The 12,862-nt window shown below is 42.2% G+C and overlaps 1 protein-coding gene across 12 annotated transcripts in view; it reads left to right on the top strand.

The window, feature by feature from the left end:
• The window catches only part of LOC306857864 (transcription factor COE3-like), a 101,090-nt gene that overhangs the window by 2,571 nt on the left and 85,657 nt on the right, over positions 1 to 12,862 (top strand). For all 12 annotated transcript variants that reach the window (XM_079398110.1, XM_079398103.1, XM_079398104.1 and 9 more), the window contains exons 5-6: positions 1,836 to 1,909; positions 3,435 to 3,503. In XM_079398110.1, the coding sequence (XP_079254236.1) occupies positions 1,836 to 1,909; positions 3,435 to 3,503 (143 nt within the window). The remainder of the gene's footprint in view (positions 1 to 1,835; positions 1,910 to 3,434; positions 3,504 to 12,862) is intronic.

The raw sequence follows: 12,862 nt of genomic DNA on the forward strand, positions 1-12,862 counted from the left end.
GCTCATGTGCTTGTGAAGCACAACAATGATCATTTATAATGCATGGAACTTATTTGTAATAATTTTATATCATAGCTGCTTTGTATATGATATTAAAAAAATGCCTTTTTTTATCTGGCAGTGCAATATTTCTTAATTGCCATTCAGTTGCTAAATTTTAGTGTGCCATTATATCGCGCTGTCGCACGTGAAAATTCACTTTTGTTGTGCTGCAATCAGATCTGGTTAAAGGCATACAAATAAAGCTCCAGGCGTGAGACAGACACTTGAGTTCATATTGTACTCTGATGTTCTCTGAAATCACTCTCAGCTCATTTCCATTGTCCATTTCAGCCTCTCATGGTAAAGAACAGGGCGGATCTTTAGCTTGATTTTGAGGCTCTTGTTATCTGTAGTTTATCCATCGTTTGGCTTCACAGGAGAGAAAATATGAAGGTTTTATCTGAGGCGCCTCTGAATGGAGCTGAACATGATCAAAGAGTCAATGGCGCTGAACAGCCACTTTATGGTTTTCCGTATATTTTCAGTGAGAGGCAGGGAAATAAATAAGCACACATAAAGCAATGTCTGATAAAATCTATCTAGTGCTTATTTTGTCATTTGCAATATCTAGATTTGGGCTAACGTTTTTAATTTGATCTTTGTTAGATATTTCTTAATAGAATTAAATGATTAATATAATTAATGTAATCAGAAATACAACCCAACGCTTGCATTCAGCATGCAGCTGGCAAATTCAAATTCAAAAGGGAGCTAATTGCTACTATACTTTATAATAAGTTCTCATATATTTAAAGCAATTTATTTTTGCACCGTGCTTATTTACGCACATTACGCATGCGTTTTTTTCTTTCCGGTTTTATGTGTGCTTGGATTTTCATACATTTATATGAACCAATAATAGGCCTACTGTGAATTTATATAAAAGTTAATGTCTTTTTTTTTTTTTTGCAATGGTGTACTGTGCAAGAGCGCACTCCAACGCGCCCCACGGATCCCACGGAAGGACGCGTTGGAGTGCGCTCTTGCACAGTACATCATAACGGGAGCAGGGCAAACAGGGAGGGAGGGAGAAAGAGAGACAGAGAGAGAGAGAGAAAGAGAGAGTGAGACTGAACGCGCAAAAAGCACCAAGGCCCGTGCGCACCTACAGCTCCAAACGCCATCTGTTAAAGCCAATGCTCAAAAATTACTCAAGCGTACCCCCCGACACCGCTTTTTATCTAAAGAAAAATCATTGTTAGCGGCCCAAAATAAACAACAGATTGCCCATTAGCACTCTACCCCTAAATATCTGCAGATTATAACCGCGTTGATGTGTACGGTTATGAGTATTATTTATCGCGGCCATCTGCGTCGGAGAAGCGACATCTATGTGATTTCTATTATAATTTCCCAAATAAATAGCGCAAAGATCTAAACAGAAGCATATGCGACTCTTCATTTCTAAAGTGATATGCATGTGGTATAATTTGTCATCGCAATGACCGGCCAAGTGTTGATATTCATTTCAAACATCATATTTATTTATGCAAATTAATAACACAAAGGTTATCTCAATCTAGAATGTGGGCATGTGTGTTGGTTTACAGATAAAACATTGTTTAACAATTTATGTGGGCTAAATTGATTTTATTTACGCACCTTCTCTTTTCGATTTTTAATTGGTGTACTTGAACTTTGTGGCATAAAACCACATTTTATTATTTTATGTTTAATTTCAAAGTAACCTATTTTTTGCTGGAAAATGCGGTTTTATATTTAATGTTTTAAATGTTATATTTTATGTATTATCCACTTGTTTAAAACGTCTTTACTGTGACTTTTATTTCAAGGCTATTATATATGAAGGGCAAGATAAAAACCCAGAAATGTGCCGAGTTCTTCTCACACACGAAATTATGTGCAGGTAAGAAAAAAAAAACATCCTTTTCATTTTCAGATAATTATAAACTATTACATTTGACTGCGTAATTGAATTTTATCAGCCATAATGTCTTGTCATGTTTTCATAAATGCGTAACGCACATGGTGTAGGCCCATCCAGGCCTCCGAGCATCAGCCTTACAGAAAATCAATGAATCCCTGAATAGATCTGCCTGGATACGCTGAAAAGAATCCAAATGTTCAGAATTGTCAGGCGGCTTATGCGTAATGATTTACGGTTCGCTTTGCGCCCTGCTCTGCGAGTTTCAGAAGTTCTACTTCAAAAGCAAAAATTTGACCGGATCATTTGGTGACATCGGACTTATGAATGATTTCACTGGACTTTTAACGCTATAGAGGATGAATTGATATTCACACACACAGCGGTCGGCTCAAATGCAGACGCGTGTGTGCGCACTCGGGCCTGTTTTTGGAAAGTGGCTTTTCATCCTCAGCATTTCAATCGTGCGCCACTCTGTCTGTTCTGATTTTTACGCACACGCCACAGAGAAATCCTTATCCTGTGGTTATTTTAAAAGTAGAAAACTGACGATAAATGAAATAACTGCACTGAAAGAGAACCCGTCGCTTATGGAAGCAAGCACACTCCATTTTCCACCATATCGGAAAGGAATCAGAACCGTGCGCAGGGGTCACGCCACATCCTTCTGCGCGCGAGCTAATAACGCTTCAAACTTTTAAGAGCCTCGTTTAACGAACAAGAAAGTTCCTAGCATCGCACTCTGTTGCTTGCGTCAAAACCGCACAGATGCGTTTCCGAGTCTCAAGCAGAGGTCCGCAGACATACCTTAATCATTTTAGCTGTCAGCTTTAAGGAGCTTTACGTGTTTTCCATACCATATGGTGTTAATTTGGCTCACTTAGACATGTAACCATTATACAAGTAGGCTTCTTTAAATTCAAGAGGCATAACATTTTTTTTCCCCCTCTGTAATTTCAACATTAATTAAAGAAAGCATAATGGAAGCATCTTCAGGGCCTCAAAATGGAGGCATTGGCACATTGTAGGAGACTGATGGAGGCTTTTTGAGCTGGTAATTAATAAGTGCCCCACAGAAATCCTGGTTGAAGGTGGCATCTTGCATCCTCTCCAGACACAACAGCTTGACAATTAGAGGTAAACAAAAGCTGGGGCTGAGAGAGAGCTTTCCCCCCTCCCGGCCTCCTGGCACCCCCTCTCCTCCTCTCAGCACTAAGACAAACACCAAAAACATGCTGTTTTCACTCCTTCAGCCACAGCGCCGGGATCCGTGTTTACCCGCCGCCCGCATCTGTGAGAACCGCAGCCACCAACACCATCCGGCTCAGCCAGAACCTACGCCAAACACCTCGGCGGTTAGCTAGAAAAGAGGACGAGAGAGCGTGTCAGATGAATAAATCGAAACACACGGTGCTCGGAGACGAAAGACACATGCAAGCTGTTTGCTGATTCTCTCATATCTCATCTCATGTCTCCTTTTCTCTCTCCCTGTGTTCTTCTCCCCAAGTCGGTGTTGTGACAAAAAAAGCTGCGGAAACAGGAACGAAACCCCCTCAGACCCCGTGATCATCGACAGGTAAGTCTATCTTTCTGCTTCCTGTGAGCGTAGGGCGCTGCGGCCCAGCATCCTGGCCCGGGCTTGCCCCGTGTTGTTGTGCCTCGTGCCGCGCAGGTGGGTTGACGCGGGGTGTCTTTAGGGACCACATAATTGCTGGTGAGGTGTCAGTGAAGTGCTTTCCTCGAGACTTGCAAGCAGTTCGCCGCATCGAGAGAGCGTTTGGCTTTAAATTCTCAACTCTTTCATCGTAATTTGTTAACAACTGCTCTGCTTATCTTCTCTGTAAACAGTGCACTGCCTCTTGCTGGCTTTGTGGCACGACTGCGTGCCGCAGCTGAGCAGTAACGTTGCATCTCCGAGCGTGCATGTTCGAGGCAAAAAGGCGTCTTGCGTTGTGCTCTGTAGTGCTGCCGGTGGGAAATGAGTAATGTTTCTGGGCTGGCTGTTGGCGGTTGCATGTTGATCACATTAGGGAAAGCGTGTTCAAACACAACGGCTCCTGCCGAGTGGGTAATTGACGTTCTTTCTTTTTTTTTTTTCTGCAGCTTATGTTTCTCTTTGTGAGTCTGGCTCAAGGTTACACTTACTCGACGAGACTTACACTTCTTCCTTTTTGTCCAATTATCCCTGTGGTGGCAGCACGTACGTGGATTACGGCAGGGCAGTTCTTGGACTCGCGGCTGAAACGGTAAATGTGACAGGGAGCGCTGGCTGCTGGAGTCTGGGCCTCTTGGAGATTAGTGAGCTAGAACAAGCCTACCTTGCTCCATAAAGCCAGGAGTCTCTCTGTTTCCATCTGCTGTAAAGAGCCATGAATAACCAGCAAGCGGTGCTAGCAGCGAGAGTCTCTCTCTCTCTTGTTTTCTCGCCGTAGCTGTTGCAAAGTTATCTCCCGATCACGAACTTGCCTGTCCACTGAGTGGGAAATTAGATTGGAGGGCGAGATGATGGGTAAAGCCGGGAACGAAATATGCGCCACCAATGGATAGTAATGCTAATGTTTGACTTGCTGAAATAGCTGTTTGCTTAGCAGGGAATGTTTGGTATCTGACAGAGGGAACATCTCTCTTATTAGTAATCAAATAGCAGTGACCAGTTGTTGCTGTCACTCACCGTGCATGAAGTGTGTGAAGCGTTGGAAAAAAGGACTCATGCCCTGCGTGTCAAAATTATGGCCGTGCTTGTGTGTTTGGAGGTCTGAGCATTACCCGCTCTCACGTCATGTGGTCGTAATGTGGAAACCCTGCCGTACTACACAATAATGTGAGTGAACTGGTTCATGTGAGGAGAGGCTGTTTGATTCAGTTTTGGAGTAGAAGTTTTCTTCTCTTCCACATAGCTTATTCATAATCAATATTTGATTTAAATCATAATCCATCGCTCTGTTATGAAACTTAGTAAGCTGTCTTGTTTTCTGCTTTAGGCAGCATTCACTAAATGCTGTACACAGTCAGCAACAGAGATTTGAATCGCATTTGAGTAGAGTTTAACATTAACATGTTACTAAGCTAATTCCACAATGCTTTAATAAGCATAAAATAGTTCATTTTCATTTATACTTTTTTGATTTTTCACAAATTTTACAGTTATTTATTGCATTCTGGGATTTTCTCGTCCATGAATAAACAATGATGCCTTACAATTTGTCTAAAATGTGGTGTCTTATGAGGTAGCATCAATGCTAAATATGTATTCACATCAGCATAATGATGCCCTAAAATGTTACCTATGTAGGCAGCTGACTAGCTTTTGGAACAGGGCACCTATTTAACCTTTTTTTAGTGGGATATGAATTTCTTATATCATCTTCTGTAAACACTCTCAAAGAGTGTGAATCAATCCCTGTAACCTTGGTTATCTTTGCGTTAAACTATTAGCTTGTTTAAACAAACGTGCTGAAGAGCTCTGACAGTGTGCGAACAGTAATTAGTTACAGGACCGACATTCATGCACTCACTGTAACTCAACCGCAGGAGAAAGAAAAGCTAGTGGGGCGAGAGAAAAAAAGTCCCGGCGAGGAGGAGGATTTGTTTTGGTTTTCTGAACAGAAAATAAAACCCATATCACTTCCTCTTAGCAGATCCTGAAAAGAGTCTCGGGCAGTCCGAGTCGATTCTCCCCACCGGCCATGGCTTATACAATGTATTTACCTTTAAAAGAAAAAACAAACAAAAAAACACTTATAAGGGAAGGGGTGTGTGTGGCCAAGTATGGTGACCCATACTCTGAATTTGTGCTCTGCATTTAACCCATCCAAGTGTACACACAGTACTGAACATACACCCGGAGCAGTGGGCAGCCAATGATGCGGCGCCCGGGGAGCAGTTGGGGGTTCAGTGCTTTGCTCAAGGGTCTCACCTCAGTCGTGGTATTGAGGGTGGAGAGTGTGTTGGTTATTCACTCCCCCCACCGACAATTCCTGCTGGACCTGAGACTCGAACCCACGACCTTCAGGTTACAAGTCCGACTCGCTATCCATTAGGCCACGACTGCCCCCATTTTAGTTTTTTTTTTTTTTTTTTTAATAACAGGGTTTCACTGATATTTACTGCATTGACTCTTCCCATATATTGCTGGGCTTTGTGTTGTGGCTAAATAGAGGTGGATGGATCGGATGTCTTGGCGCTTTGTACTTCAATCTGGTGAACAATATGTGTAACACTAGTAAAAGAGGAAAAGGAGAACAGCGCAATGAAGGTCTGATACTCGGTAAAAAGGAGGGATATTGTGGTTGGTTGAAACGGCGGATAAAAAAGCTCACATTTTGATTGTGAGGCGTCTGAAAGACTCGAGAGGATCGTTTTCATAGAGGGGCGATCCGTTCTGTCGGATCACAAAAGCAGATGTGCTTCATTAGCCGACTGCATTGTCTGCATATCACAACTGTGAACAGATGATTTTATCCAACGCTCAGAGAACAAGGCGGCCGGGAGAGCCCGGAATGCACGGAAACACGAACCTCAAATGACTGAAGCGTTTGTGCAGGTGGGGTGTATGATATAAAGCTAATTTGTAATCACAAAACCAATCCTGTGGGGTTATGTCTTGTTAGGTCCGTCTTTTTTCCTGGTCTCTGAGGAAAAAGTGGAACATTACAGTACACCAGGGAGTTTTATGCATTGCTAAGATACATGCATGCTCAGTCACCATTTATAAACAAGCATTTGCGTGCACAGGAAGTAGACTGGGGATAGATAGATAGACAGATAGATAGATAGGAAGAGAATGTTCTGCTAAACAGGGCTATGGTGACCAGAAGATCTGGTGATCCATTATCAATAACGTTTTCAGCCACATTCTCCCAGATGGCACATGGGCCAGGCATACTGCTCGTTGGCACGGGCTTGGACAATAACTGGCACCCGCTCGCTTCTGGCATTTTCAATGGAGTTTAGGAGACTTATCATTCCAAATGTGTCCTATTTTCCTGTAGTCAAGCCAGACATCTGTTTATACTATTTCTCTTGGACTTTGGTGAAGCTTTAGGTTCTTCACGAGGAGAAGGAAAAAAAAAACGAGAAAAACTTGGTTGTATTTCACAGCTGTTACAAAATTTCAACCTCGACGGATCTTTAAATATTTCACAACCCGACCTGGCTTCGTCATAGATTATTCATTGGTATTTTTTGAAAGATAGATTGAGCCACAGAAATGAGGAGTTCTACGGCTAGACTCGAACTCTTGTAGGTGATGTCTTGAACGCACATGTCAAGTGTGAGGCGTTGGATCATTTACCACCCCCGTATCGGTCTGAGAACTAATAATATCCCTCCGACTCGAGCGGTCTGGGTTTTCCTAGCCAACTGATCTCCCTTTCACTTCCTGTCAGAAAGGTCAAGACATGCTGACCTCTGACAGCCAACCCCCTCCCTCAACTGAATAATTCATGACATTGACTTTTTTTTGTACACAGTTGTGTAGCAGGGCGGTTTATGTCGCTCATTTTGCTGAGGCTTCTGCACCTGTTCGGACCGCGTGGTATTTGGGTCCCGATGCTGATTTAGCTAAACATTCATTAATTTTTCGTACCGGAGGACCTTTCCAGAAGGGATTACGCTAGGTTATTAGCTAGGTCTTCCTGGAGCCATATGCTGGGGAAAAATTTGTGTTCGTACTCCGCCTGTTGCGGGTGTTTTTAATCTTTAAAAACCAACACAGATCATTCCCTGTTTTTTTTTTGTCCTTTTGTTTGTATCTTCTCAGACCAGGCTACTTAAAAAGACCTCCTCCCTCTCATCCGCGCACAGGCCCGCTCTCAGAGCTGAGCAAATGCCAGCATTTAGAAGGTCAGAGCTTTTGTTGGAAAAGCTCTATGTAAATTAGCACCAGCAAAAGGGACATTAAACAAAATTCAATTCATTGTCTCCCTTAATGTCATTTACATTTTTGGCTCGGGCCCGTCCTGTCGAGGAGAATTTTGGAGATGATTTTAATTACATATCAGCGCTGGAACAGAGGGCTGTCTGGAGCGAGACACATTTGGATCACCTGTAAAGAGAGGTTTATTTACCAATGCTCTTGAATGGCAGGTTTTCACAGGCGCGTGCGTGCCGTAATTAAGCCCGTGTTAAGTGTTAATTCCCCGGCCTGTCTTTTCCTCCAAAGAAAGGCCTGTATTGCCCACCTTGTGGGGAGTTCTGTGGCTTTAGTCCTTGTTTATTAGCTTTGAGATGTTCTATGCACTTCTAAACGAAGACAAAATTCACATTTAGCAGGTTTAATGAACCAAACTGAGCTGTCATTTTCAACATATCAGCTCTCAGAACAAATAGTTGTACATTTAGGGAGTGAGAGTATCTTCGTACCTTGTTTACAGCTAAAAGTTATGTCGTGGCCTAATGGTTAGAGAGTCGGACTCGTAATTGAAAGGTTGCGGGTTCGAGTCCCCGGCCGGCAGGAATTGTAGGTGGGGGGAGTGAATGTACAGCGCTCTCTCCACCCTCAATACCACGACTGAGGTGCCCTTGAGCAAGGCATCGAACCCCCAACTGCTCCCCGGGCGCTGCAGCATGGCTGCCCACTGCTCCGGGTGTGTGTTCACGGTGTGTGTGTGTGTGTGTGTGCATTTGTTCACTACTCACTGCTGTGTGTGTGCACTTGGATGGGTTAAACGCAGAGCACCAATTTCGAGTATGGGTCACCATACTTGACAATACGTCACGACTTTAACTTTTAAGTTGCATAGTAGTACCTTAAGATTTTGCATTACTACACTAAAAACCTATGCACTTTTTAGAGGTAGATAAGGCACAAAGTTTTCTTTTTAAGAGTACTCCCCCAGTGACAAGCTGCCCTAAATGTACTATTTGTGCAGATTTCTCTGATAGTATCCAAATTGTTGTCCAATCAAATGCTCTATAAAATGAGAATGTCCTTCCCACTAATGTCACATGACTCTGACTAGTATAGTAAGCAGCAAATCATGCTCTGACATAAATTAAGCGCTTCTCAAATAAAAGTGCAATCCCTCCAGTGTGTCCCGCCCGAACTTCCTGTTTAATAGGAAATGCAACCATGCAGGATGTGTGAAACAGAGCGGTACGATAGAGGGCACTTGAACTGCTGCTTTTGCCTCCAGCCACGAGAGAAATATTTTTATTTATTTATATCTTACCTTGTCCAGGTGACATTCAACAGACCGTGTATGTGTATGAATGTTTTATTCGAAAAGTCCTTGTACCTCCAGTAGAGCCACGGCACGATGCGTATGCACATATATGTGTGTTTATGTTCACAGAGAGAGACACGTGTGAGAGGAGGAGAGCGCCGGAGCTCCATTAGACCTGATTAATGAGGTTGCAGACAGCAGATATATCTCTGGCCAGGTAACAGCCTCACTGCTGCAGGTACACAGGTGTGCGCAGCAACTCCTTATTTATGAGACAGTCAGCAAACCCTCTGCTAACATCAGAGAAAGAGAGAGAGAGAAAGAGAGAGTGCTTTTTCCTTCAATGAGCAAGTCCACTAGTGGCCAAAATGAAAGCAAAATATAGATCTCTACTACGGGATGAAAAATAACACCAGAATAGTGTTCATGCTGTCACACAGTGATCTACCAGGATGCTTGCAAGTGTACTGCTTTGGTGTACGTTGTCTGGCACAGGTTTTAAGTTCATAGTTGCTGGTTAGGTTCGCTCCGTCCAGTGTTTAGGGCATTAGTTATAGGTGCAGTGTCATTTTTGTGCCACTAGAGGCAGCGAAGTGAATTGCAAAAATAATGACTGTATTCAAACAAGTTTTAAAGACTCCCCCTATCTGTCATAGATAGAAAAACAGTGGTTGACCCATTGTTGTTACACCCGGCCTACTTGAACAAATCGATTGCAATTTGATTCTGGCATTTTCTTTGAATACATAAACAGTTGAGCATTTAAATATTAATCCAACTTGCATTAAAAAAATGAGAATTTTGTTTTTTTTAAAAAGGCAAGTGTTTTCTAGTATGCAAATGATTTATCATTAGCATACTTAAGGTTCTCCTTATGCCGGCTTGTTTGAAATCTAGACCAAAAATCTTTTGTAATTATTTGTTAATTGCTCTCTTGTCTCCTCGACATAATGATATACAAAAATGCCTTTGCGTGCAGCGTGGATAACACGGTCACCTTGAAACTCTTCAGAACCGACTACGCTTCTAAACTCCTCTGTTATGAACTAGTGACTTCTGTCTCACTAGAGGGATCAAGAGAGGGAGCGAGCGAGTGAGAACAGCTGGCTCTTTCTAACTGTGAATAACTGACAGTTGTCTGTAAGAGGTTTTAATGAAGATTGCCACCTTTTATGCGAGGAACTGAAGGGATGCCAGATCTACAGGAGGGGAGAAGCAGAGAGCTTAACCTGCCCTTGGCAGCTAGCACTCAACTCGCACTCACACAGAAAATGAGAAACAGCCTCTGCGGTCAAAAAGCCAAACCTTAGCGCTGCCACACATTGCTCACACGTAGAAGTGGGTCAAGGCCTAGCAGATGTCCGACAGCACACAACTCAAGAGCAGGCTTCTCCACAACAATGTCCTCTACGGACAGAGGAAACACTCTCTTATCTGAAAAATAATTATCACTTCTTGTATACTTTAAAAAATAAGGCTCCCAGCTAGTTTTGCAGCCTGATTTCAATAGGAAAAAAATAAATAATAGAATCTATATTCACATTTACATTAGGAAGATGTTTTAAGTGATTTTATTAGTTTGTATAACAAAACCCATGATCTTTGTGTTGCTAGCTTACTTTTAATGAAGAACTTTAATATCGAAAAACCCTAGAATTAAAAAAGATTAATAAAATAGAAAAATAAACTTCGGAAGTGCTGAAATGAACCATTGAGGAAGTGTTATTTTTAAAGGTTCTGCAATGAGTTAACTTTTTTCTTCTTCCTGAACGTAATCACAGACATTGTTGCTGCAAATTGTAAAAAACATTGTCACATTTTTTTTTTTTGCCAGTCAGAAAGGCTCTTTTTCCTGTGACATGATTTTTCCACTTTTGCATTCAAGTTTGTTGACATCAGGTGGTAAGCAAAAAATATAGGCTTCAAATTGTATTTATATCGCATAGTTTTGTTATTTATTTTTGTTAATAACTGTTTATTAAGTTTTATTTTGTGGAACAGTAGTGCAAAACAAAAAGCAGCTGTACAAATTTAAAACCCACCCCAACCCACCATCCCACCCCTTGGTAGACTAAAAAAGAATAAAATAAATAATAATAATAAACACATCAATTAATATTAAAAGATAAACAAATAACAATAAAATAATCTTTACAAAGATTTTAGAAAAGAAGACACATCATTAAAAGCTGAATGCCATCATAGTTTTGTGATTTTTAACACCTAGCTCTGGTTTGTGAATGGAGAGGAACTTTTATTTTTAAATCATCAAGATTTTTCTATTAATTAATAAAGTTAGGATTCTCTTTTAGTGTAGAAACATCAATGGTCTTGATTTAGCTGCTACATGCTAATAGTACTGGCAATGGGAATGTGTGCATTTCTTTTTTCATGCCATGTGGGTCTGTGTGTGAGGATTGAAGAGGGAAGGGGGAAATGGCTCTAGCATGTGTAGACAAGAGGGAACCCTGCACTGTGTTGTTGTAAGACATGTTGCATGGGCCCAGTAACCGGAAGACGCCGGCTCCAAGGAGTCTATAGTGACAGACGAAATCCACACACATACACACTCTTAGCGGTGGATGCGAGAGCAGAAGAGAAATGTGAAAATGATAGTTTTGCTACAACAACCAGAATGATTGTGTGTGTGCGTGTGTCTGGTGGAGATATTGAGAGTCTAATCAGGACTCCGTGGAGGGGACATATGTGCTTTAAAAAGACCCTTTTATATGATTGAGCGCACAAAGCAACGACACTCCCCTTTTGTTGGGCTATATGAAAACCCCCGCTGAGTGTGTCAACACGCGCACACACACATGCATATGCACGCATGGATTCACATGCAACAAATACTCACGTGCATAAAGCACGATTATCGTCAGACACGTAAAAATGTGATTCCACACACACACATGCACGCATGCATGCAAGACGTGCACAAAAACTCACCCCGGGCAGTTGGAGAGGGTGTGCTGTCACACAATAGCCCGGCGCGGGTGCACGTTCCTTTTGAATAACAACCGGGAAAATTGAATCAGTTGTGGTTTAGGAAGGACTGACTGGAATGCATGTCCGAAGTTCATGACTCTTCCCTCAACAACGTGTCCCATTTCCAAAGCAAAACCTGTTTTGCTCCAGTTTCACACCACGGACGGATTTGAAACGGATCTGCTTTGCGCACACATAGCTAACAATGCTTTAAATCTACTGTTTATTTTTATTTTGACTACTTCTGCAGTCGTTTCTAGTTCCCGGGCGCTGCGGCGCAGCAGAATGTTTTCGTGCTAAATTAAATTGACGTGTTTGGTTTCCTTTTGGCCGCATTGTCTATTTTACATGTGCGTGTTTATGGAGCGTCCTGTTTGATTCTGTCAACACTATGTCAGAGTGTGTTTTAGCCTGTAAAAGCATGATAACTGGCTTTTGGTTTGCGGTAGATGTTGGCTCGGTAGATCTGTACGATTCTCTTTTTCTTATTCGCAAATACACACCCACTACATTTGTTTGCCATTAGGAGCAGTTTGTAAATCAGATCAGGGTGTTGAGTGTGCGCTGTCTCTCTTGGAAGAAATATCCGTTCCTTGTCCCTCCAATCTCTCTCTTTTCAAAAAAATACAAAGCTCACATGTCTTTTCTCTTTTTAAACCACCCCCTCCCAGCCACCCACCCACCCACCCACCCAACCTCCCACCCAACCTCCATTCCCATTTTTCCGAATGTGGCAATCTGTCGTGTGACACCACTGAGATTAGGTTAGGAAACAGTGTGA

This window comes from Barbus barbus, assembly GCF_936440315.1.
Source record: "Barbus barbus genome assembly, chromosome: 38".
In the NCBI taxonomy this organism is placed as follows: domain Eukaryota; kingdom Metazoa; phylum Chordata; class Actinopteri; order Cypriniformes; family Cyprinidae; genus Barbus; species Barbus barbus.